Source organism: Eubalaena glacialis, chromosome 8 (genome assembly GCF_028564815.1).
Source record: "Eubalaena glacialis isolate mEubGla1 chromosome 8, mEubGla1.1.hap2.+ XY, whole genome shotgun sequence".
In the NCBI taxonomy this organism is placed as follows: domain Eukaryota; kingdom Metazoa; phylum Chordata; class Mammalia; order Artiodactyla; family Balaenidae; genus Eubalaena; species Eubalaena glacialis.
In genome coordinates, this window is record NC_083723.1 from 52,919,291 (window position 1) to 52,944,868 (window position 25,578).

The following is a 25,578-nucleotide window of genomic DNA, read 5'->3' on the forward strand; positions in this document are numbered from 1 at the left end:
CTTCCTCTCCTCCCTCATCTCCCAGCTCATCCCAGACTGCATCCCATAGGCAAAGCTGTGAAGAATCCATCTGGCCTGGTCCTTAGAGTTTCTTGTTCTTCCTACCATCCCTTCAAGAGAGTAGGGGAAAGACCTGGTTTGTGCAGATCTAGGAGCTAAAGTGTGTGTCAGGGAGCGGGGAGAATTCTCGCTGAGCCTGTACCAACCAGAGCTGAGCACCACCAGCCAAGGCATGGGGGCGGGGCGGGGGGTGGGAAGCATGGTGCCTTCTGGGAACACACCCCACTCCCCACTGCACCTTCCTCTTCAGTGTTGCACCTACAGAAGTCCCTTCTCCTAAGGTCTGTCTGTGCCCCTTGCACTGGCATTCTTTTTTTTTTTAATTAAAATTTTTTTTTTTAATTTTAATTTTTTGGCTGCGCTGCGCGGGATCCTAGTTCCCTGACCAGGGATCGAACCCGCGCCCCCTGCCTTGGCAGCACAGAGTCCTAACCGCTGGACCGCCAGGGAAGTCCTGGGGCATTCGTTCCTCACCTATCTTCTGATCACTTTCAGGAACATCCCTGGGTATGACTCTCTCATCCCCCTGACAAGGAAATGCATTTTATCTTTGACTCCAATAACCATCCTCTCCACACGGCACCATGCCAGCGGCAGGGCAGCATCTTATGACCCTTGTCCATGGTCACCGTCCTCTAGCCGGAGACCACCAGGAACACACCTGTAGTTGAGTAAGTTGGGTTTATTGCGTTGGTGTAGTGATGGAGCCCTCGCACCTGCGGAGCCTCGCAGCAGCTCAGTACAAGAAGGTGTTAGAAGAAAGGACATACCGGGCTTGGGTTTGTGTTTGGTGACTTTGGGGAGGATTTCAAGTAGCAGGGCTTAGCTCTAGATCAGGAAACTGGGCAACTCTGTGACGATATCTTAAATCTTATCTATAGGGAGGGCAGCAAAGCCAAAGCTGTCACTGGGAAAGAAGCAGCAGTCACTACTCACTCGCTGGGCTTTCTGGTATTTTCTGCCGTGATCAATGTTTATGCTTTGTCTGTGTTCAGATACAACTTCCGAGTGGCCATGTTTTTGTGTTGTCCCACCACAGTCACAGAGTGGCCTTATCTGATGTTGATTTTTCGCAGAATCAGTGACATTTAACAGGAGAACACGAGGCCCAGCCTGAGTGCCAGGCCGGCTCCCAGGTGTCAGGGGCTGCTTCTCCCTTGCTCCGTCTTCACTGCTCTGAACTGCCCCACTTCAGAGATCAGCCTCCTTGATCAAAGCCTCCATGGGCTTCCTCCTCGACCGCCTGCCTGCTCCCTTCACCCCTGTGAAGGCTTGTCCTCAGCCCCTCCGTGTTGCCCGCTTATCAGCTCCTGTCTTGGCGCACTCCTTTCCCTAACTAGACAGACGCCCTGTGGAGAAGGGCTGTTTGCGTGTGTGCTGCCCGGAACATCTCTCCTCCCTCCTTCCTGGTGTCTCCTATGCTGATCTCTTCCCCTGGTGGGTGGAGGGGGCGTCATTCACTGCTCCCCTCTCAAGTTTCTCTTCTTTTAATTAAAAAAATTATTTTTTAAATTTATGTTTTTAATTTAAAAATTAAAAAAAAATTTTTTTGGCTGCACTGCGCAGCATGTGGGGTTCCCAGTTCCCTGACCAGGGATCTAACCCACGGGCCACACCACACCACCCTCCCACCTCCCCACGGTGGCAGCGCGGAGTCCCAACCACCGGACCGCCAGGGAAGTCCCCCCGCTCTCAGATTTCTGAGCACTTTGGCAGGAAGGCCTAAAACCATAAACATATGTTTTTCTACCCTCAGCAGCACAAAGCTGCCTGGCAATTCCTCTTTTCATAACTTGTTTATTCCGTGTTGCTACCCCTAAAGCTATTTTTCCAACAGTTTTCTCTTCAGGCCGCCAAGGAACCTCCCCTTCCAGAAGATGGTCTGAATCCCCACTCTACAGAGATGATAGAAACCATGTCATTTTGTCTACCTCAGCTACCGTATTCTCCGTGCTCTAATTTTTTTCTAAATCTCCACCCATCTTCTTTCCCGTGATCCTCTCTGGAAGGAGGAAGTCTCGGTCCTGTTGTAGCCTAAACCCTCCATGCATGTTCCTGATCTCTCGCCCCTTCTCCATAGCCCCTCACCTTGCCGACTTCCCCAGCCAGGCAGCCTCTTCAGCCTGACTCCTTCCCTTCGTGGTGAAATTCCAAGGAGGCGGTCTTGCCTCTTTGTGCATGTCCTTCACATCCGCTCACACCTCAACACTCGCCTTCCCATCGTGGTCTCCTCATCACTTCCTCGTAGACTCTTCACCTTCGTGAATTTGACAACGTCAGACAGCCTTTGTCCTTGACTGAGTCAGTGCCCTCCACCTTCTCCTGGCTTGTCTTGGTTTCACTGCTTAGTCATCTCTTTGGTAGGTTTCCTCATGACTCTGATCCCCTCCCTCTTCCTCCTACTTTCTATGTTTTCTCTTCCTGGTTCCCTTTCTGTCCTGCTTCCCTTCAACAATCTCATCCACTCCCAAACTTGAGTAGTTCACACATTTATCTCTGTCCTTGGCCTTTGTCCAGAGCCCTAGTTCTTTATTTCTAACTGCTTGCTAAACATCTACAGCATGATGTATTATCAGTACTGAAACATCAGTTGTCTGAAAGCAGGTTCATCAGTCTCAGCAGAGCCAGTTTTTTTGTCCCATTTAATGGCATTTCCATTCTCTTCACCCACAGATCTGGGATTTGATCTGTCATCTTTGACAGTCAAATCACATGGGTTCTACCTTTGCTTTCTCTCTTGCATGTGGCCTCATCTTGGGGGAGCTCACCACGTTAGACTTATGCTGTTATGGAGCTATCACCTTGTCATTTAAGGGCAGGGCATCGGTCTTACTCACCGCTGCTTGCCCCTTAGTGTCTGCCACAGTGCCTTATCCAAAGCAGACCCTCACTATTGGTTGAGTGGTTGTCTATAAATTAAGCATTTTAATGCTTTACTTGCATTTCATGAACTATTTGTCATTGAACATATTTCTTGTCATTAGTTCTTTAAACACTTTTATTCTTAACCAAGCAAGCACCAGAATAAAGTTTCATACCCAGAACTTCAACTCTGGTACTTATGCTGTTTTTCAGGAAGAGCAGTTAGGTAAGGGTACATGGGTTGGTCAGGAGACATTGATTTCTCCTTCCTTCTTGAGAGCCAGGTATAATACATACGGTTATTATGTTTTCACGGCAATTTTAGATAACTTCCATCTCCTTTTATACATTGATTTCTCTGCTTTTTTGCTTCTTTATTTTTTAACAGCTTTTCAAAATGGAAACTATCACTGTGACATAAGATGCTATTGATAGTACATCAATATGGTTCAGCTATTCCCCTGCCCAGCGGAGTGTAGCTGCTCTGTGCACAGCCCTGTAATACATATTAGTTACACAGACATTAGAGAAGCCCTTCCCATCCATATGTATGTGCATGGCCCGCGGAAGTTAATAATGCCGTATATCACATGCACGTAGAATGTAAAATGTGCTTCAGAATGACAGCAGGCTCATATAACATGAATATTGGCTTACGATGAGAGGAAAGCTAGGGAAAGATTTTTGTCTTTTCACACCTACTCTTTACTGAATTATTTGTTTCTGTGTCTCAGTATCCCAGACTCACGTTCTGCCCTTTTTTTTTTTTTTGTCAATATTATGCTCCTCTCGCCAGCCACCTTGTTTCACTTCAGCCACATGGATAACAAAAGAACCCCTTTGGAGAAATGAAAGAGAGCAATTATACATTGGTATTCATGTTACAGGAGTCACACTGCCATCCTCAGGGAGTTTAACAATGAATATCCAGCATTAATTGCCACAGTAACTGCGTGTCTGACCTTGCTGAAGTGTAATACATCAGTTTTACACAGTAAAAGTATTTGCCACTAAGAGATTTAAAAAGAATGATCATAAAATTATATTGCTGTTTAGAATGACTAGTATTTTTTGTTTTTAAGAAGATCTTGGAAGACTCAAATGACTAGGTCACTACATTTTCTTAGGAATCAGCACACCAGGAGTTGAAATCATCATTTTCCCACTGATTTGGTTGGCAATTATGACAAGAACAGTGCCTTCCTATTCTTATGGGAGGTGAATAAATACATCAGCGTCTCTGATAAATCTATGGAACTGATAATAAGGCACGAGGACATAGTACTTTTTATCCATCGGGGGCGGGAAAATGTTCTTTTTGTGTGTTTGTACCTAATTTAGGTAGGGTTTTCTGCCAGGAGCAGAAACACAGAAGCATGCTAGGAACCCTAGGACGTGTTTCCCATTTTAAAGAGGCAACATAATTTTTAAGGTGAAGCCTCTTTGCTATCAACTTTTCTTGCTTCAATCCTTTGCTCAGATCCTCAGAAATACAGAAGGTAAATTTTTTTACATGTGTTTCTCCCTACCCCCTCCACCCCTACCTTCCTCTGGTTGGGTGCCGCCCATCAGGAGAATTTCACACTCCACACTCTGGAAGTGTTCGTCACTCAGGTCGGCTCCACACTGCTGGGTCAGCAGTGAGCCCGACTCGGACAGAGCCGCGTCAGCGGGCCATGTTGGGCTCTGGGCTGTGGAAGCTGTGTGTGCAGAAATGAATGATTGTTCAGCCTTCTCTCCGTGTTAAAAAGGACCGCGGTGAAGAAAGTCAGTGCATTCACCCGTGACATCCGAATTTCAGCCTAGATGAGATTCTAACTAGAGATCTGTTTTTGCTTGTATTCTGGCAAAACAAGTACATGATAAATGTGAAGACCATCTCAAGTTTGGGAGTAAAACATGAACTGAATGATGGAATGAGTAGTTTTTTTCCCACCTTTTAAAGTAAGGCTGTGATGTAAATGAATATGATATGTATCCGCTACATCTACTTAATATGGCTTGCTCATTGTTTTAGTGTTTAAATGATGTTTTATATGATTTTCTAATTTTAATATAGTGGCAGTTTAAGAAGTATTAACCAGGTAAAAGAGAGTATAGCACACATGCAATTAGTATATTGTGTTTTTGAGACTTTGAACTTTGGATTTCTTAATTCAGATCATTCAGGTACTTTTAAAAATGAACTCTGAATCCCATCCCCAGTTTATTTTTTTTCCAGTTTCCTTTAAAGTATTTATGTCTTTCTAATGCTTTATGTATCCGTACAACTTGAGCCTGGACCCTGTACCATTAGAGGGAGATTCTTGACCAGATTCCTAATTTGTTCTGAATCCGTAAAGATAGTAGGTGGGAAAGCAACTTGAGAAAGTGCAGCTTTAGTTAGCTCTTTTTTTTTTTTTTTTTTTTTTTGCCTTTTTAATTTTCTCTCTGTTTTTCCTTCTTCCATCCATCACTCCCATCCGCAACTAAAGCAGGATGATGAAGTGACAACCGTTCAGGTTAAAGAGCAGGACCGGGACGTCCTGGTGCTGAAGAAAGTGCAGAGCTGCGGCCCAGCCCCCCAAGCGGGGAGCGCGGAGAGCAATTGGAGGTCAGAGTTTCCACCCAGCCCCGTGCTCCCGTTTCCTTTCCCCTGCCTTCCTCCCCTTCTCCCGCTCCATCTCACTCGTTCTCTCTGCCTCCTCTTCCCCCCCGCCCCTCCCTCCCTTTTTTCTCCTCCTCTCGGAGCCGAGCGCGCTAGCTGACTGCAGAGCTCTTAGCAGCCAGATGGACTCAGTTCCCAGTGAAAGGACAGAGATGGCAAGATCTTTGAGCCTTTAGGGGATGCCTTTGTTAGTGGCCGTGCACAATGGGCAGCTCCCGGCTGAGAGTCTTTGACCCTCACTTAGAGAGGAAGGATTCTGCCGCGCTTTCAGGCCGAGAGCTGCCCTTGCCTACCTTCGATGTGCCTTATTTCAAATACATTGATGAGGAGGGTGAGGACGAGGAATGGAGCAGCCGTTCACAGTCCCCCGCTGAGGATGACTCCGTGGGCTCTCTGCTCTCTGACAGATACGTGGTCGTGTCCGGGACCCCGGAGAAGATCTTGGAGCACCTCCTGAATGACTTGCACCTGGAAGAAGTCCAGGACAAAGAAACAGGTAAGGCAGTGGGGGGTGTCTCCTGCTTCCAGACTCACAGCTGCGGCTGCCCTTGTCAGTTTCCGGAGGGGCAAGACGCCCTCTGTAGCTGAAACCAGAGTGGGCTGAACCAGCATATGCTTCTTGGGCCTCCCCCTTCGCCTCCTGCTGTTTTGTTTAAATCCAGTAAATGGACGCATGTAGATCCAAGCAGCCGCCTGGGAAGTAGCTGTACAAAGAAAATGACACGAAGGCAGATGTTCTTGTTTCATTGGCAATTTTTACCGAATCTCACCTAAAGGCTGCTGGCAAGAGGCCAGCATTTAAGAGCCAGTGTTCAGTGGGAAGGAATATGAGGGATGGGGTTGCCAGCTAGCGTTTACCTGGCTTGTGGGAAGCACTGAGCTGGGGGGAGTAGCCTCCCTGCCGAAAAGTCAACAATTAATGCAACTACTCAGCAACTATAAGCTTAGCAGCAACTTCTGCCTTTTTCCATGTGGTTTACAAACTGCTCAGAGCAAGCCCTGCTGTGCAGAATATGATACTCATAGCTTCTCAGACCAGAAACTGTAATTCACTGGAAGTCTTATTGATCAGGCTTCTTGTCCTTTCTATTTAATCTGGGAGCAAAATACCCACTTAGCTTTTTCATCCTTGCACTTCTGGAAACACTACCATTGCATGATCTACCCAAACTTCCTTTATCACACAAGGGCAGTACTTGCTTCTCTTAACCAAAATTTGTAATTTGTTCCAGCCTGGAGCAGTTATTCCAATGAATAGGCCTCTGGCTATAGCCTGAATTCTGTAACTTGATGCCCTGACTAAAATGCACTTTTTGCTGCCACCATAGCACCTGTGATGCCCGCAGTTTGCAATATATCGACTGCATCAATAAAAGGCATTTTTTGGTTGTATTAGTACAAGTAACTCCTTAGGTTTTTCCCATGCAGGAAGGGTTGTGAAATGACAACTTAGGTGGGAACAAGAGTTTCCTTGGGTCCCAGTAGTTTTGTCTGAACTTAATTGATGTATACTGGCTGTATACTGCATTATAAAGGACATTAAGAGAAACAAAGATGTGTGAAGTACATAATAGTGTTTTTAAAAAAAAGGCAAAAATGACTCAATCACGCATTCTACATTAGTGTTATTGTTTGATCTTGAAATTCAAATAAAAACTTTATTTTGCATATCTATATTTGGGGAAAAATAGTAATAGTTGTCATTTATACACAAACAAGCTAAAAGAGAAACGTATTCTCGTGTCATTTGCTGGGTGGTTTTTGTATGTCTGTCTATTAATATTTTGTGCATTTGAGCACTATTTCCGTGTTCTGCTTCATCAGAGATAGTCATCATGCAACTGACCATAATTTTCCACGTACTGATTAGCAGACTGCTTTACACAGGTGGTTTGGACTAGATTACAGGCAAGTTATCTGCCACGAAGAGGACACCTTTGAACATGTGTAGCAGTTTGGGGGACTGAATGTGTTCTTCTTAGTAGCACTGCAGTTCTATAACACAGGACTTTGTGTCTAAGTCATATTAATAAGAGTAGAAATTACTGAAGCCAGTAGTAGGTCTACTTGATTTCTTTTTTCTTTCATTCTCACTGTCATTAGTTTCTTGTGAAAGATGGCCTAGGTGCCCACTGACAAGTTAACACCGGGAATGAGAAATCACCCTAATTCCTGTTACTAATGCCAGGAGTTGCGTCCTGTTGGGAAACAGTGTTGTACCTGGTGTCTCGTGACTGGTATTCCCAGTTTCTTCTCGATTATACCAACACTGGGATCAGATGCATCCCTCTTGCCAGGTGCCGAGCAAAGCTAAAAGGACCATGACTCGGTGTGGCCAAAGCCGGGCAGGTAGAGCCCCGCAGGGGTCAGTCTGTCCTCACTTCTCCTCCTTTCTTTAGCGTTTGCAGAGGACACATGTAAAACTTTAGATGTTTGCAGGGACACCTGAGGGGGAAAACAGTAACAGCTTTTCCTCTGATCAAAGGAGAGTTTTATGAAAATGAAAAAGTCAACTTTGGAGAGAGATTGATGTGTAATATGATAGGGACACCTAAGTGGAAGTCACGTGCAGTTCTTCCACACTTCACGAACAGCGCTTGGAGAAAATACAACAGAAGAGCCACTGTGTGGCTTTTGTTGGTAACATTTTAAAAAATATAAATATAAAATCAGTTTCATGTACAAATTGAAGAAAAGTGGTTATGGGTTCGTTCTAGTTTGAGTACTAAATGAATCACTTATTTAAAGTAGTTGAGGCCCCTTGTCACTGACAGCGGTGAATGTTAGTTCTTTATCTTGGTCAGGCCGGCGACCCTCACTATAAAAGGTCTACGTGTGCAGGAGTCTGAGTCGCGTAAACATATGGAAAACAGATGGAGGAAAATGAGAAGGGGCTGCAATAAAAGTATACAGCAGCGTTTTTATGTTCTTGAGCGCCCCTTTTAGGGAGATGGAACCATATGGAGCCGGGTGGAGCCATATGGTGGTTGTCCACATGGCCGCAATGGCAATGAGGAAGAAAGCATACATGGGAAGAAATAAATGGTCCTGGAGGCTGGGGTGAGCCTCTTCTGGATTCTTACATTCCTGTACCCACCAGAGGCTGGGGAAGTTAACCAAGCAAGGGATGCAAGTTATTTCCATCTCTTCCCCACAAAAGTCACTTCATTGTGAAAATGTAGGTGCAAGGCCCGATAGGCTAAGAGACCTATACTCACAAAGGACGGGTTCAGGTGATTACTAATTGATGTTAACATGCAAGTGGAAAAAAAGTTTACTTAATTGAATGGAATAGAAATAAGAGATACTGTATTTTTGTTATTACCCAAATCTAAAGTAGAATAGAATAGAAAACAACAATTCATATAGTATTCTATCACCATATCAAACTGAGTTTTAAAAGCAAAAAAACATTATTAGAGATGCTTACAAGCAACCTACTAATGATTTTCCTAAACGGTTTGATCCACACAACACTTACCATGCTTATTTTCATAATCCCCTACGTGCCTACCTTTCCTCCCTGGTACTACCAGGCACAAACAGTCATTCTGGGAATATCTGTGGAATGAGTGGATGGATGGATGGATGGATGGATGAATGAATGAATGAACGAATGAATGAATAATTCTTTATTGTTTAAAATGGAAAAACTGTTTGAGTCTGGTAACTGGATACCTATGTGTGAACGTCGAAGGATTGAAGCTGTTTTCAAAGATTACCTTTTCTTTTGAGGTTCAGGGTCTGACTTGAAGCATTTGGAATGTTAGGGAAAAATCAAGCAGCTCTATCTTTCATCTTCCCAGAAATAGGGCAGACATCACTGGGCGTTCCCAGCCCAGGAGAATTACAAGGAAGGCAAGAAGCAAGAAAATGTGCTGTGAGTAGAGGAGCTGGAGGGGTGGAGGAGCGAGTCCCCAGCACCAGCCCTGGTCTGTAGGGTCTACAGTGCTTGCTGCTCCTATTTAACCCTTTCCCCTCTCTGGAAAGGATCAAATGTGTTTTGTCTAGAGATGCTTCTATTAGGAATAACGATTTCTGTTCTAAGGGGGGTGGCTGGGGACAACGCTATGATCAGATGAATTACACAGGGAAAATCCTTCTTATTGACTTTTCTTTCTACATCTGCATTACGATGAGTCTACCTTAGGGGAAACACAAGAGGAAATAACGTTATTTGCTCCCCTTTTTTTCCCCACGTCTTAGGTTTTTATTCATCTTTTTGAAGCAAATGTGCTTATGATTACAGGTTTTCAAGAAAAAACAAGCAGAGAATAAGATAGTGGGAACAGGTAGAGCCTATTAGCCGATTCTTATTAGGCTTGACCTGCTTTCTTCCAGGTATGGCTGTTTTTTACTTCATGAGGTTATCGTTCAGTATATTGTGTACTCAGTGTGGAAATGTCTGCTCATCCTGCTTTGACCACGGACGGCATGGATGCCTCCGTGTGGGTGGTGTACTTTCAACAGCACCTAGTAGACTGATTACATCATGGAGAAAGTGAGTCCCTTACCTTTGTAATGAGGCAACCACCCCCGTGAAAGTACCTGGTTTATATCATAGGAGTGTCTCACTTAATTGATAGGGTCCCAAAGCTATTCTCCATTGCCAGCTTAATGGCTTTTTTTGGAGCATTGCACTGATGGAACCTTGAGTGAAGCTAGGGCAGGCAAGCCATTTTTCATTTTCTTTTATCTTCTTTCCCGTTCCAGCACCAAACGTATCCTAAATACTTGATACATATTTCTTGTGAAGGAAAATTAAGAATGCCTTTTTTCCTGATCATTGAAAATATGGAAGACAATTTAGGTGAACTTCTTCCTTAATTTCCTTACCTTTTAGGATTTCTGGAAAGATGTTTGGTGCTTCTCTTCTAGGCTTTCTTTTGCAGGTGGCAAGACCTTTATAACCCTGTGGCTGCATGGCTTTTGCAGGACTAAAACTTTTGGCGGGTAGACACGGACGTTTTTAGATGGTGGTAAGCCTCTCCATGATTTTGTGCAATTAACATGCATGTAAAATTATCTTGGATTTATCTTTTTATTTTTGTGGTATCATGTAACACATAATAGACCAGTGGATCTTATCTGTGGCTGTGTCATTAGCAGCACATGGGGCATTTTTGAAAATATCAATGTCTGGGTCCCATCCCAGAGATCCTGGTTCAGTTGACCTGAGTCGGGACCTAAGAGTTATGGGCTTTGAAGGCTCCCCAGATGATGCTATACGTAACCAGGTGTGAGAGCCACAGAACTAGGACAATGACTTTGTCTCTCCACTTTTTTCAGAGACATATTCAAAGTGTCTAATAGTTATAAATTTGCCCCTGAGAGCTAGGGGCGTCATTTCTCCTTTCCTCCACCTCCCCTCCCCACTCCCTCTCCTGATCTCTGTGTCCAGCCTCATACCACTGGTCCCTGCCCTAGAGCCTCTGCAGCCTGAGTTCAGAATTCACAAACCTGCATTGCTGGTCCATCCACTGAAATGGTTTTGAAAAAAGGAAACAATCAGAGCAGACAGAGGTACTGGCCACACAGCTGTTAGCTCTCAGTTCTTGGAATGAGGAGGTGACGGAATAGTGAACAAAACCCATTTGGATTTTTGCCAGGGTTCTGTCACACTCCAGGGATCTCTGGGTGGTCCTTCAGTCTCACAGCCAAGAATGCTTACTTCTGTAAGAAATGATGTTCTAAGGAAGGAGAATATGCACGCAGCAGAGTAGAAAGGGTACTAAAATGAGATTCTGAAGCCTTGGGTCCCAGATCTGGGCTCCATTAATAGACCAGCCTGAGACCTTGAGCAAGTTATACATGAGATGAGTTCTGACATATCTTTCATCACTAAAATGCTTTGATCTAAAGAGATTTATATCAACCCCTTTCCTTTCAAAGTATGTCACAGAACCGTAGAATTCTAGATCTGGAGGAGACCTTAACCCTGCGGTCGTTTTATGCTGACCTCACCATCACTTAGGCTTTGCACAAGGACTTAGGCGGTTTGGCCTGACTTCATGTTGCCCTGTCTTACTGCTGTGTTTCTTCAGCCTCGCTCAGAGAGTAGTTAGAATGTTGATGGGGTAGCAGGCTTGGAATTCAAGGCTCAGTGGCCATACCTGGTGATGATTTAAGTGTGTTTGTATATAACCTTGTCCAATGGGAAACTTTTTAAGTTCCTTTGGGAAATTATGCTATAACATTTACAAAGAATAGCTTTGATTTATCACCTACCAGTAATATCCATTTGCAGAGAGTTTTACTACCAGGCCATTTTGGGATATTCAGAAACAGTCCGTTGCTAGAGAAGAGCAGCGGTTTTCCCCCAGTGATGAAATACTCTGCATCCTGGCTCTTATACTAGCCCTCCCCCTGTAATTCCTTTACTTTTAACTTTACACACTGCTTCTGTAATAAAATACAGCAGTGCATATTTGAGTGTTCAGTTTCTATATGCGGGTGAATGAATACCATAGAAAAATTTAATTCCTTCCTTCCACAGATATCTTCGACCTCTTATGTAGGCACTGTTCTAGCTGTGGGGCATACAGCTGTAAACAAAATACACACAAACTCCTTACCTTCGTGCGGCTTACATTTTAGTGGAGGGAGTCAGACAGAAGACAAATAGGGAAAGAGTGGTGGATGTTAGTGGTGCTAAATAACCAATCTCATTATAGACACAAATTTGGGAGAACTATATCCACATGTCTTTAAAAATGAAGAAGCTATAGGATATTTTAATGTATTTAAAGTAGTACAGAGAATGAATGTGAAATGTCTGGTCCTATTCAGCAAAGTTCAGAACCAAAGGAAATAGACTTAGTTGAAAAAATAAATAAAAGATGTAAAAGGAGTTGGAAGTAGGTATAAGTATCCCCAGATAGTACTGGCGACAGCTAGGAGCCATAGACTCTGCATCCGTGGAAATGGTTGATGTCAGCCTTTTACCTTCTTGACCTGTGAAAGTAGCTTTCTCAGAGACAAATAACTGGACGAGGTTGCCACTTGAGGTCTTTTTCGCTTTATGAAACTGTCAGTGTTAAATATTAGGTTAATTTTGTTTGCATACATGCTAATGAAAAAATCAACGAAAGACTAAATAAGTTCATGAGCACCGACTCCAGGTGCCCTGGGTGTGCCTCAGATGCAGATGAGAACCCCACTGTCCAGAGAAGGCTTGTTTTTTCAGATAAAGCGAAGGCTTGAAACAGCGATCCACGGTGACAATGAAAATCCCCGAAGTGCCATCGAGAGAGAACTAGGAGTAAAAGTGCTCATATTAGAATATGGTTTCTGTTCTGCTTTATAATCTTTGTGCTTTTGGTTTGGTTTGGTTTGGTTTTTTGGCAGTTCCCTTAGCTTCTCTCCTAATTGCTAATGTGGAGAATGTAATGTTTTTGCTGATTGTAATTGAAGCATTGGAAGACTTTATAAATTAATACTAAGTGATGAGATAATTAGAATTGTGTAGGAATTTCTTTCTCATTTGCCTCATTTATGAAATCAAAGAGTTTAGACCACATGACATCTGAGGCCCCTTCCAAATTTGAGAGCCAGGATTTGACACCACTCTGTTTATCCAGACATCCTCTCCATTAGATGGATGCTTGTACAGGATGATTATCTCCATCTAATGGACATAGATGCTAAAGCAGAAGTTAACTAAGCTGCTTCAGAGGTAGAGTGGTCATTTGAATCTGGAAGTGAACCCAGATATATTCCTAGCTTTGTCCTAGACATCATTTTTGTCTAGTGGCTAAAATCTTGGATGAAAGGCAGAACTGAAATAAAAAACCTACCATTCGACTCTAGCTATAAACCCCAAATCAGGCGCTTCAGTTGCCACTTAAGAGGGAGCTAATCTCCAGCACAAAGACCTGCTTCTTAGTTTCCACCTGTGAGCAAGGTGGCCACTGGGTGGCCTAACTGCTTCAAGAAGGTTACACAAGAAAGGAGGTGTGGGGGAAGAGGTCATAGTTGCAGCTGATGCTGTATCAGACCACTCATATGAGATAATATTAAAAATCGGATTACGACTGTGAATTTCATTTGAGGTGTTCATCTTCTGAACTAATCTATTCACACCACCTTTGAACATGTGATACTATATATGATAACAAGGGAATTGATGCTTTTACACTGCCAGTAGATTGTGGGTTAATTAATACTCTTGTTGGTAATGAAGTGAGACATAGATGAAGCATAAGGTCATTAATGTACACTGATTAATAATGAAAATGTGGAAGTTTTCATTACAGCATAACCAATGGGCAAAAGAAGATGTTTAATGGATAAAGATGTAAGGAGGAGTACAGCCTACTTTTCAGGGAAACAATCCCCATTTAGAATGAGACTGGATCATTGAAGTGCATTTATTAAATCGCATCATTTTCATGTTTACTCCACATGACCTCTTCCAATACTTAAAGTTCAACTATAAGTCTAGAGCAGCCTAGAAACAAACTGAAATATTGTAGGGCTGTGAGAAATTAATTTCAGGAGGATCTGAAGATAGGAAATGGAAAATGAAATACACAAGGGGCAAGAATTACCTCAGAAATTAGATCTTTAGTCTCCTGACTATAAGGATTTTGAAAAACTTGTGCATCTTAAGAAGAGTTTTTAGACTTTCTTCTTTGAATACTTTTAAGGAAAATATCAACAACTTTCTGATGGGCTAGAGGGAAGGCTGTGTCCTAGAGCTGGGAAGTGAGATAGAGGATCTTTGAAAGTTTCCTTCACACATTATGTTCTAGATGAAATACACATGTGACTTCTTGTTTCCGTGAAGTCTGTCCTGGTGGTGATGTCCTCAACCCCCCAAACCATGAGGGTTTTCCTATGTAAACTGTAGCCAGAGCAGAAGACTTAGAAATGAATGGACTTTCTCCTTTATTCACCTTTGCACATTTTATTTGCTTTATTCCCCTTATTTACATTTTCTTTGCTTCCCCTAAAATGCTTTTCCTCCAACTCAGGTGCTCAATTTGGTACTCATCTTTTTAGATAGACAACTGTGGGGAACCTTAGGTATTTCTTTCTTTGTAGTTCAGTAAATTTCTAATTTCCTAGAATGGCTGGTGGATAAATTATTACAAATAATAAAATACTCTGGTACACTGAGAGTTGCCATAAATATGTACATAAATTGTCAATTTTCGAAGAATCATAATAGATAAAATTACAGTCTGTTTTTAAATGTAAAATATGAAGGCCCTTTCTAATAAGTCACAAAGTTCATGTAGAATAGTCTTTGGTTTTATAATTACATGAATAAGATATTGGCTTAAATCCGTATAGTCTCTTTGACATAGGGTGAAGGTTCCCTTTTTTTTTTTTGTAATTTTAAAAAATATTTTATTTATTTATTTATTTTGGTTGCTCCGGGTCTCAGTTGCGGCAGGCGGGCTCCTCACTTGCGGCATGCATGTGGGATCTAGTTCCCCAACCAGGGATAGAACCCAGGCCCCCTGCACTGGGAGCACGGAGTCCTATCCACTGTGCCACCAGTGAAGTCCCTAAAGGTTGCTTTTTAAACACAAATCCAGTATAACTTGTAGTTTTTCTCATAAACATGCGTTTGAGAAAGATAATAGCTTTGTTTAGTTTTCCCTTTATATTTTGTCTCCCTAATATATACCCTTTAAGAACAAAGGCTGCTACTTCTATTTTTCTATCTATAGTTCTATAATCTATAATTTCTATAGCACAGTTTCTCAGTTTGGTGCTGATTTTTGTTCTTATAAATTTCTTCTTTTTTTTGTTCTTTTTAAAAGGAAAATGGATTTTTGTTTCTTTAAAAAGAAAATTCTGTTCTCAAGTCTTAAAGTTTTAAAAATGACCATATTTTCTCAGTGCATTTGGGGTCCACTGGCATATTTAATATTGTACTTTAGTAGAAACACTTGTGATTTTGCCAGCGTCCCGCTGTATTTCCAGAAACTTGTTTAAATGTGTGATGTGAGTCAGGTATTTTTGGAGCAGCGAATTGAAAGAAGCAACACATTCTGAAATTTCTGGAGACAAGATACTGTGTCAAAAGTGAGTTTGACAATTGAGTAATTTTAGCAGAATCATAGTTTTAATGTAACATCAGCACATGAAATTACTCGAGACTGTGTTTAAGACAATTCAAAGGATGAAAAAACTCTCTTTTCTCTCTCCCTCTGTTTCTCTCCCTCAGAGATCTTGTGTGTCATCTCTCCAGTTGATGGATTTAAAGTGAGATTATCAGATGTTCTTGTCTGTATTTTTTAATGCTGTGACATCGTCCTCGGTCAAAAATTTAACATCCTATCAGAAAATGGGGGAAAAAAGTGATTTTTCTATATAAGAGTATGTATTTCAGATAGTCTTATAAGTGTGAGGAAGGAATGCTAGTAAATGGCAATTTGTTGATTATAATCCCTGTATGTTAATCTCTCACAGCATGTTTCAATCAAATTATGGCTTCATGTAAAGGGTGCAGTGCCACAGAATTGCTGTAATTGACAAGCACATGTCTAAAAGGAATGTTCTTCAAGTGGGAGAATTTTTGCCTTTAACATACCTATAATTGAGCTTTTCCTCATTTCTTTTTGCAGTCCTTCTCATTATAACCTTCCCCTCCCATTTCCCATTATCCTCATTTTTTGCCCTTGGGGCTTTCTTGCTCTACAGTTGAAACCATTCTTCTCATTCTGTTTGCAGCTTTTTGCCTTGTGCTTAAGGCTGCTATTTGGCTGGCAGTCCTTCCCCCAAATCTCAGAAATAAATATGAAATTAGACAGAATTGGTAGGTATGTGTGAACGGAAAGTGTGGAAAACTAATATATCGTGTTGTAATCCTCAGAATATCTTGCTGTAATCTAAATAGTGACAGAAAATTACTTTCAGAGCCATCCTGTATCCTTTTCTGCTTCAGACTTATCCTTCTTTTCAGCATTCAGGATACTTGGTCAGTCTTCTAATTTTTAAATCTTTTAATCCTGTAAATGAGCTTCACTTAGTGTGAAGATGAAAAGCATCAGTTAAAATTGCCCATCTCATGCCTGGTTGGATATTTCTACTTAAATTCTCAGTCTAAAAATGAACAGGGTTTTAGGTGAGTGGCTGTATATATCAGGGCTCATGATAGCAGTTCTAATATTAAAGCATCTGGTGTTTTCCTTCTTGCTACATCCCTTTGAATGTGCCTTAAATAGACTTGTTATGAAGAAAGATTTACATAGTACATAGAGCAAGTTAGGTTTTCTCCCCAAATTTTCTTCCTGTCTTGCTTTATATCACATAGTTTGTTTTTGTGTAGCAGGCTTATAGATATCATAAATCCAGTGTCATGGTTTTGTTAAGAAAAAAAAAGAACAGGGTGAAGATATTTTCATCCTAATTTTGGATCTTTTCCCAAGAATTGAACATACGAAATGTGACTTCTTTTTTTTTTTTTTTTTTTTAAATCTTTCTTTTTTATTTATTTATGTATTTATTTATTTTTGGCTGCGTTGGGTCTTCGTTGCTGCGCGCGGGCTTTCTCTAGTTGTGGCGAGCGGGGGCCACTCTTTGTTGCGGTGCGCGGGCTTCTCATTGTCGTGGCTTCTCTTGTTGTGGAGCACGGGCTCTAGGCGCGCAGGCTTCAGTAGTTGTGGCACGTGGGCTCAGTAGTTGTGGCTCGCGGGCTCTAGAGCGCAGGCTCAGTAGTTGTGGCGTACCGGCTTAGTTGCTCCATGGCATGTGGGATCTTCCCGGGCCAGGGCTTGAACCCGTGTCCCTTGCATTGGCAGGCGGATTCTTAACCACTGCGCCACCAGGGAAGCCCTGACTTCTTGTGTCTTAGTTCAGTTTGATCTGAATTTGAAGGCATTGCAAAGTCATTTTCATTTACCACTGATGACTTTTGTAGAAAGATTTTAGTAAGCTCAAGTTCTGCCAGTGCTGATTGGCATATTGTGAGTGCATATCTCAGAATTATTATGACGGTTTACACTGTTTGACAGTCTTCTGGGGAGGTTGTTTGTTCTTTTAAAAAATAATCAAAAACATAAAAGGCAAACGTGTCTTCATCTGCACATTCTACAAATCCACAGTAATGAGATCAGGTTAAATTCACAACACTCCTCTCTCCTTAAATGTACTTTTCCTGCTTATGATAGCTGAGAAACTTGAGCACAAGACCACATTACTGATCATGTGTTTGAGTTCCTGAAAATTTTCTGTGTGTATATATTATTTGTGATTAGGCATGGCTGCATATAATTCAAGGCCAATAAAAAGACCAAGTTCCCGTATCTATGATGCTTTTCCCTGTCCAAACCCAGGATTCCATGACTTTCCTGTACTTCCTTTCTCCTCACCCCTGACATGGACGGTTTGTATCCACACCCTCAGGAAAACATTGTGCAGTGAGAGCCATTGCTGTGGCTCAGCACGCCTTGGGACCTAGGCCCCTTCCGACATTAACTCGGTGGTTATTCTCTGTACTTATCTCAGTCTCAGTGTCATCATCCCGCTAAAGATAAGACCTCCCTTCTAAGGTGGTTTTGAGGAACACAGATCATGTGGGTGACGCTTGTGGTACAGCCCACAATATGTGGTCCATAAAGGGTGGCTGGTATGGTTATTTTCATACAGACTAGCTACTGTCTTCCCTCCCACCAGCCGACATTTCCCCATCACCTACTGAAGCCACCGCTGGCTTCCTGGGGCACGGTAAGGAATAGGTGTGGTTCAAAGCATGGTTTGGGGCTCTCTGGGGCTAAAACATGTGTGCTGGGTGACAGTGGTGGGCAGCAGTGGGGTATGGAGGTTCGCTCAGACATTCACATGGATGGAATATTCATCAGGCTGGAGCTTGTAGACTGCCCGTTGTTGTCCTTTAACGATCTCAGCAGTCAAATTCCAAATCCTTGCAAAAGCTGAGACTTTATCTTACAACTTTGTCTTCACCAGAGCAGAGAGCCCTGTGCTCAGCCCTAAGTAATAGGTGTTTGGTCATCTGTTTCGACCAAACCTTTCTTTGTGACCCTAAACCACAAGTCTCCCTTTCACCTGTGTGAGAAAGATAGCAGCCATGTGATACTGGAAAGAAAGAATTCTAATGACTGTTCTGGAAACCAGACACAGAGGCATGTCTGCTGTCAGTCACTGGTTGAAATACTTTTCCTAGAAATGTTTTCAAACACAGGCAATACATTAAATTTTCTTGTATTGGAAGTGTTCAGTTTGTGTAAGATCTTGTGCCACATTGCTTAGAAAGAGCCTTAGTTGTGTCTCCTTTAAATGAGTAAGTTTGCAGAATAGATTTTTAATTCTTAGGTTTAAAATAGGCAGTTGACTATCCATTGCTAAACTTTATTTAAAATAACTTCTCTCTAGTGTCCATAAAATTTCTTTTAACCAGAAACAAAAGTAAATTAGTAAATAAATAAAATTTTACTTGTCTGAAATTGAGCACTAATGATTCACAGTGACCAAGGGAAAAAAAATTAACACTCAGAATGGTGATATATTTCAAGTTTTGAAAGAAAGCTGACAATAGAGATTCTTCTTAGTGCTCAGGAGATTAAAAATATCATACCTTGTTTTTAGTTGAGTCAAGTATTAGAGTTATTGCTTGGAATAACCATGCCTGAGACTTCTGATTTAAGATTTTTTTTTAAACATCTTTATTGGAGTATAGTTGCTTTACAATGTTGTGTTAGTTTCTGCTGTGTAACAAAGTGAATCAGCTATATGTGTGCATGTACCCCATATCCCCTCCCTCTTGTGTCTCCCTCCCACCCTCCCTATCCCACCCCTCTAGGTGGTCACAAAGCACAGAGCTGATCTCTCTGTGCAATGCAGCTGCTTCCCACTATCTATTTTACATTCTGTAGTGTGTATATGTCAATGCTACTCTCTCACTTCGTCACAGCTTACCCTTCCCCCTCCCCATGTCCTCAAGTCCATTCTCTATGTCTGTGTCTTTATTCCTGTCCTGCCCCTAGGTTCATCAGAACCAATTTTTTTTTTTTTTTATTCCATATATATGTGTTAGCATACGGTATTTGTTTTTCTCTTTCTGACTTACTTCACTCTGTATGACAGACTCTAGGTCCATCCATCCCACTACAAATAACTCAGTTTCATTTCTTTTTATGGCTGAGTAATATTCCATTGTATATATCTGCCACATCTTCTTTATCCATTCATCTGTCGATGGACACTTAGGTTGCTTCCATGTCCTGGCTATTGTAAATAGAGCTGCAATGAACATTTTGGTACATGACTCTTTTTGAATTATGGTTTTCTCGGGGTATATGCCCAGGAGTGGGATTGCTGGGCCATATGGTAATTCTATTTTTAGTTTTTTAAGGACCCTCCATACTGTTCTCCATAGTGGCTGTATCAGTTTACATTCCCACCAACAGTGCAAGAGGGTTCCCTTTTCTCCACACCCTCTCCAGCATTTATTGTTGTAGATTTATTGATGATGGCCATTCTGACCGGTGTGAGGTGATACCTCATTGTAGTTTTGATTTGTATTTCTCTAATGATTAGTGATGTTGAACATCCTTTCATGTGTTTGTTGGCATTCTGTATAGCTTCTTTGGAGAAATGTCTGTTTAGATCTTCTGCCCATTTTTAGATTGGGTGATTTAAGATTTAATGTTTAATTTTTCTCTGTTTCATGACATTTTGGAATATTTAATTGACAGGCACTTAGGAGCACAGTTTGTAGCTTAAGAATGCATGTGTAGTGTTAATCATACAAGATGCAGCAACTCAGGTCGATTATGTTAAACTGAGCGAATCTTCGAACCAGATATTAATTTTTATTGGTAGATGCTGGCAGATTGGTATTGAAAGCTTCATACCCATGACAATTCCCATGTTCTCATCTATACTGTTAAGTAAAATGATACTTGCATTGATCATGAAGAAATTTGTCTTCCTGGCTCATTTGTGAGAGCACCTGCTGTTACTGATCAATGAGCTACACAACCACAAGAAAAGTCTTTGGGGAGAAACAGCGTGCTAGATGGCATGAGAGCTGAGTGTCAAGAATATCCTTAGTTCTCTTCAGTCTATCTAGCGTATGCCTCTGCCACATAAGGGGCACCTCTCTAAAGCCAGCACACCAGGGACCATCACACACCACATCCAGTGGCCTTTGAATGCTCTGTCTCATGGACCTCCTTCCAGCAACTTTTGACTCTTATGATCTGCTCTCTTTTCCAGTCCTTGTTTCTTGTTGGCTTCTGTCACATTTATGTCTCCCAATTCTCCAATTTCTTCTCTTTTTAAACTCATCTTTCTCCCACCATTGCCCAAATATGAACATCCACCCTAGCTCAACCCTCAACCTCCTGCTTACATCTTCCTAGGATTGTCACTGAGAATTCATGTTGTTCCCAAGCACTCTCTTTATACAGTTGCTCCCATCTTCATCCAGCCTTCTTTAGCAAACTCTGGTTTTGGATAATTTTGCTCAATAGTTCCATTTAAAGTAACCTAGGGAACCCAAGCTCAATGCATTTAAAAGTAAACTCATCCTCCCTCCCCTTATTCTTCCTGTATCCCGTTGGACTTCCAGGATGCAGCAAGTGTAATCTGCATCTCTTGTCACTTCTCACCTTGAAAGTCTTCATTCACTTCCTTTTTCCTATAGAACGAGCCCCAGGCTCTAGCCTTAGTCTAGAGCTCCAAAACACTCCAGGAATTGGCTCCAACCTACTTTTCTACTTTTCAGTTACACCATGTGACCTCTTCCATTACTGTTTCACAACTGTACCATAGACTAAGACTTACATACTCGCGTGTCCCCAGACAGTTCATGTGAACGAATGAAGCCAACCAGAGCAGAACTGTGCTAAACTGGGGAGGGCACCCTGCGTAAAGAGCGCAGCTCAGGTCTAAACCACGGTTGCCATCTGAGATATGGATGTGGTGTTGCCAGATCTCTGATTTTTAAATATTGTCATCTAACAGAAAACATCTTTAAGGGCAAAACAAGGCTCAGAGGCCACAGGTTTGTGACTCAGCCACAGACACACACCCATACCCACTCCTTTGCTTACATCCTTCACCACTTTCTCCACCAATTCTGCTCAGAAGTTCGGAGGTCATCTCACACGCCACCTGTTTGGTGAAACCTTCCCTGGCATATGGAGTCTCTCCTTCATCCCCTGTGACATCTATGTTTGGTGTTGCTCAGTTGCCGTGTTACCTTACTTAGTTCATCCCATGGCGTTACACGTCTCAGCTCCCTTTCTCATTATGAGCCTGAAGCCATGGACCAGCGTTGTGCTTCCCCGTATCAACCCCCAGTGCCTCAACAAATGCCTTATGTATAGTCATTCCTCAATACACAGTTTTGGTTGGTTGACTGGTAGCACTTGGAGAACTGGGACAGGACAGACATAAATAATTTTATTTTAGGAAAATAAAGAACAGGTAGTATTTATTGCATGCTTGATATATGCCAGATTTTTTGCCAGATGCATTAGCTGTCCTATTTAACTCAGCTACAACTCTGCTAGGTGTGGATGTGACATCCACTTCACAGTGGATGATTTAACTAAGGCCCAGAGAGATTAGGTACTCTGCTCGAGGCTACCCAGGTAGGAATCCAGCTCTCTGACTCCCTTTGCACGCTTTACACTGTGTTCTGAGCTTCCCAGCAGACTTGGCAGATACATGAATTGTGCCTGGACACTGAGAGCAGCTGATTGGGGCTGGGACAGCAGGAGCTCCTGGGGCCCGTCCACTCTGTAACAACAGAGTGACCTGCAAACGTGACCCTTTCTCTGTGTGGAGAAGATAAAAGTGCTGCTGTTAATACTCCATGCTGCTTCTAGTGCCATTTTTAAAAGGCAGCATGTGCAATTACACGTAGCCAAGAACATAAAACCCGCTGTATTCAAATCACTCTTTCCTAAAGAAATGTGGTGGGATTCCAAAACCATATTTTTTTTTTACAAGTTAAAATGAAAACGGATTTCATTATTGGAAGAGTGCCACGCAATCCGTATCGTAAGTTCCTGTCGTTAAAGGGATGACTTTCCAGGTTTGATGTAGAAACAGCATTAAATGAATAAGCCTTTCTTGTGCAACCAATATCTAAAAATAAAACTAGATCAAGATTTGACAGTTTTAGAATGGCTAAGCAAGACTCTGGTGAAATTGTAAAAGTCTGCAGGAGTTGAGTGAATTTAAAAGCTGTGGGAAACAGCTGCATTTGAGGTCATGAATACGGCTTTTTGAAATGTAAAATACACTGAGCAAGAAGCAGAGCTTGTATTGGTGGCATAGCACTTTAACCTATGATTCATACATGAACATTAAGTTATTTTTGTTTGTGCTTAATCAAATTACATGGACATTTTGGCACTGCTTCTCAAAAAATAATGGTAAGTTGTAACATTCCAGGGCCAGAAATGGGTGCTTTCATGTACAAAGCTTTTCTTGGCTCCTTGGAATAGAGGTTAAGTAGAGCATGTTTTAGAGCACCTTAAATTTCATTGCATCTCAAGTAGAAATATGGATGAAGCATAACTACTAACTGCTTTAGGGGATATGAGTTAGTACAGAAATGTTGAATATTCACATTACCTTACTTAGATTAAATGGCTCCTATGGGCAGTTGTCTGTCAAAACTCTTTTCATTTGCTTTCTTGGTAATTCACTTTAACGGGTGAGTGGTTTCATTATGGCAGTGCATTTTGCTGGTGAGTGTTGAAAAATAACTGAGGTAGATTTCTCTAATTGTTTCTAAGTCACCCTATACGCATTATGATTTCTAGACTTCAGGGTTCGTTTTTATGTTTTTGTTTTTTCTTTTTTTACCTCCCCTCCCAAAAAAAAGGCATTAAGCTTAGACCTTTTGGAAACATTTAGACCATTTTCTTTAATTTGGTTAAATTTATATAACAGAAACCTATAAAAAGAGTGTACCAAACCAATTACTGTTCCACCTTGACACAGCTCTGGGATATTCTAGAAACACTTGTATTTTGCAGAAATAAAATGGAAATTTTTAGTGCTTGATACACTTAAAGTGATAGTGAGAAAATTTTTAAATTTATGCATATAAGAAAAATACATTCAAGTAAAATCAAATAAAAATAGATAATTCTTTTCTTATGTCTTAAAGTTAAAACAGTAGCAAATGATAGGGAAAAGTTCTGTATTAATTAACATTATGGCTAATTATAGACCTGAATTTTAGAGCCATTTCTATCCAGTCTTTAGATTTTGACAGCAGATGGATATATTTTATTTCAGGTTACATTGTTCTTAAAACTGTAATAGTATTTGCCCTCCAGTTTTGATAGTTATTAGCATGTTACTTTTATACTGCAAAGAGTAATGCCTGTATTTTAAAAAGCCACTACAAAATGTTATGTTATTTGGGGGAAGAAGAGGGGTATTCCCAAAAGGATGGCTGAGTACTTTTGTCAGTAATAAGCCAAGAATTTGGGATTAGATTTAGTGATTGATTTAAAGAATAGAATTTCAAAGAAAAGTTTTTTGTACATTAATACCTAGGTATTCATTAACCTAGAAATCAAAATGAATGCATCTTTTTATTCAGAGTGTTAGTCTGTATGACAATTATGAATGTGTTTAAATGAAAGATGTTTTTATACACAAAGGTGCTTTTCTACCTAGTCTTAAATTACTATTAATTAAGCAGTATATAATATAATAGATAATTATAGTGTTTTAATGTGGATGCCAGTGGATTTGCTAGTCTTTCTAAATGGCCATTGTTGGCTAATAGTCTTCAGGGGATCATTTATATAGCCATTGTGGTTCTAAAAATATCTCTAAACACCAGTGGGACAGCCTTTTTTGAAGCATGGATATTATAAAATGCACTTTTATTTGAAGTGTGTTGTTTTGATTATATCACTCAATTACTTTCATATGCGGCAAAAAAAAAATACCAATGTTGAAAAGGAATAAAGGAAAGCTCTTTGTGTACAGAAAAATTTCAGAACAATATGGTAGTTAGAGAAAGATTTGAGTTAGGAGTATTGGGAATCTGTTCTATTCATTGGATTTTTAGCTATTCATTAGGTTTTTAACTGGAGAGGTTTTTATGTAGCATCATTGTTTTTATTTTAATTAATATTTCTATGGCAGACAGATAATTAGATAAATGCTGTTGAATATTAAATATGGTAGTAGCTTAGGGGAAATAAGCATTTCTGGGTCAAAGCCCTCAACAAAATATTATCTTATGTGAGCTGATTAATTGAATTGAATGCCAAATGGTTTTGCCACCATCCAACCAAACTCTCACAGCCACTCAGTTCATTATCTAAGGCTCTTCCAGAATGGAATGAATGCTTTTGTCAAAGTTAATGGTGCTCTTTTTAATCTGAGCTATTCATGGAGGAAATCTTGATTAGAGAATACTTCCCACCTCACTAAATTAGCTACGTGTAAGAACATCCCAAAGAGTCTGAACCTGAGTGTCACACCAAGAATTTTACATGCTGAATTGTGTGAGGTTCTCAGTGCCGTCACCCAGTGGTTTCTGTATATTGTGAGTTCCAATCTGTAAGGGCCCATTGGAAAGCCTGAAGTCGATTCTAGGTTCTAGGCTGCTCTATGGTCCTTGCTGCCTGTATCTAACATTGAATGCAAAAAAGACTTAATTTCCAGTCAGACCAGAGAAGCTAAGGATTCTCATCAACCATGTTTAGTACAAAGATATGTTATAATTTGTGAACATAACTGTTCAGTAGCATCCCAGAGTGATAGTTTTCAAGTTGGATTCCAAAATATCCTAGGGGTTCAGACATTATGCCATTGTTGGATCTTAATTTCAACTATTTAAAACACTGTAATGAGGGGATTCCTGGTGGTCCAGTGGTTAGGACTCCGCAGTTCCACTGCAGGGGGCATGGGTTCGATCCCTGGCCAGGGAATTAAGATCCCACAAGCCTGGAGGTGTGGCCAAAAAAAAATTAAATAAAAAATAAAACACTGTAATGAAAGAGGCACAAAATTTCACATACACATTCCAAATTTTTCACTAGGATGCC

At 41.2% G+C, this 25,578-nt stretch overlaps 1 protein-coding gene across 1 annotated transcript in view; it reads left to right on the forward strand.

The window, feature by feature from the left end:
* The window catches only part of RAPGEF5 (Rap guanine nucleotide exchange factor 5), a 218,158-nt gene that overhangs the window by 143,613 nt on the left and 48,967 nt on the right, over positions 1-25,578 (forward strand). The window contains exons 10-11 of the mRNA XM_061198504.1: positions 5,397-5,515; positions 5,977-6,065. Coding sequence (XP_061054487.1) covers positions 5,397-5,515; positions 5,977-6,065 — 208 coding nt within the window. The remainder of the gene's footprint in view (positions 1-5,396; positions 5,516-5,976; positions 6,066-25,578) is intronic.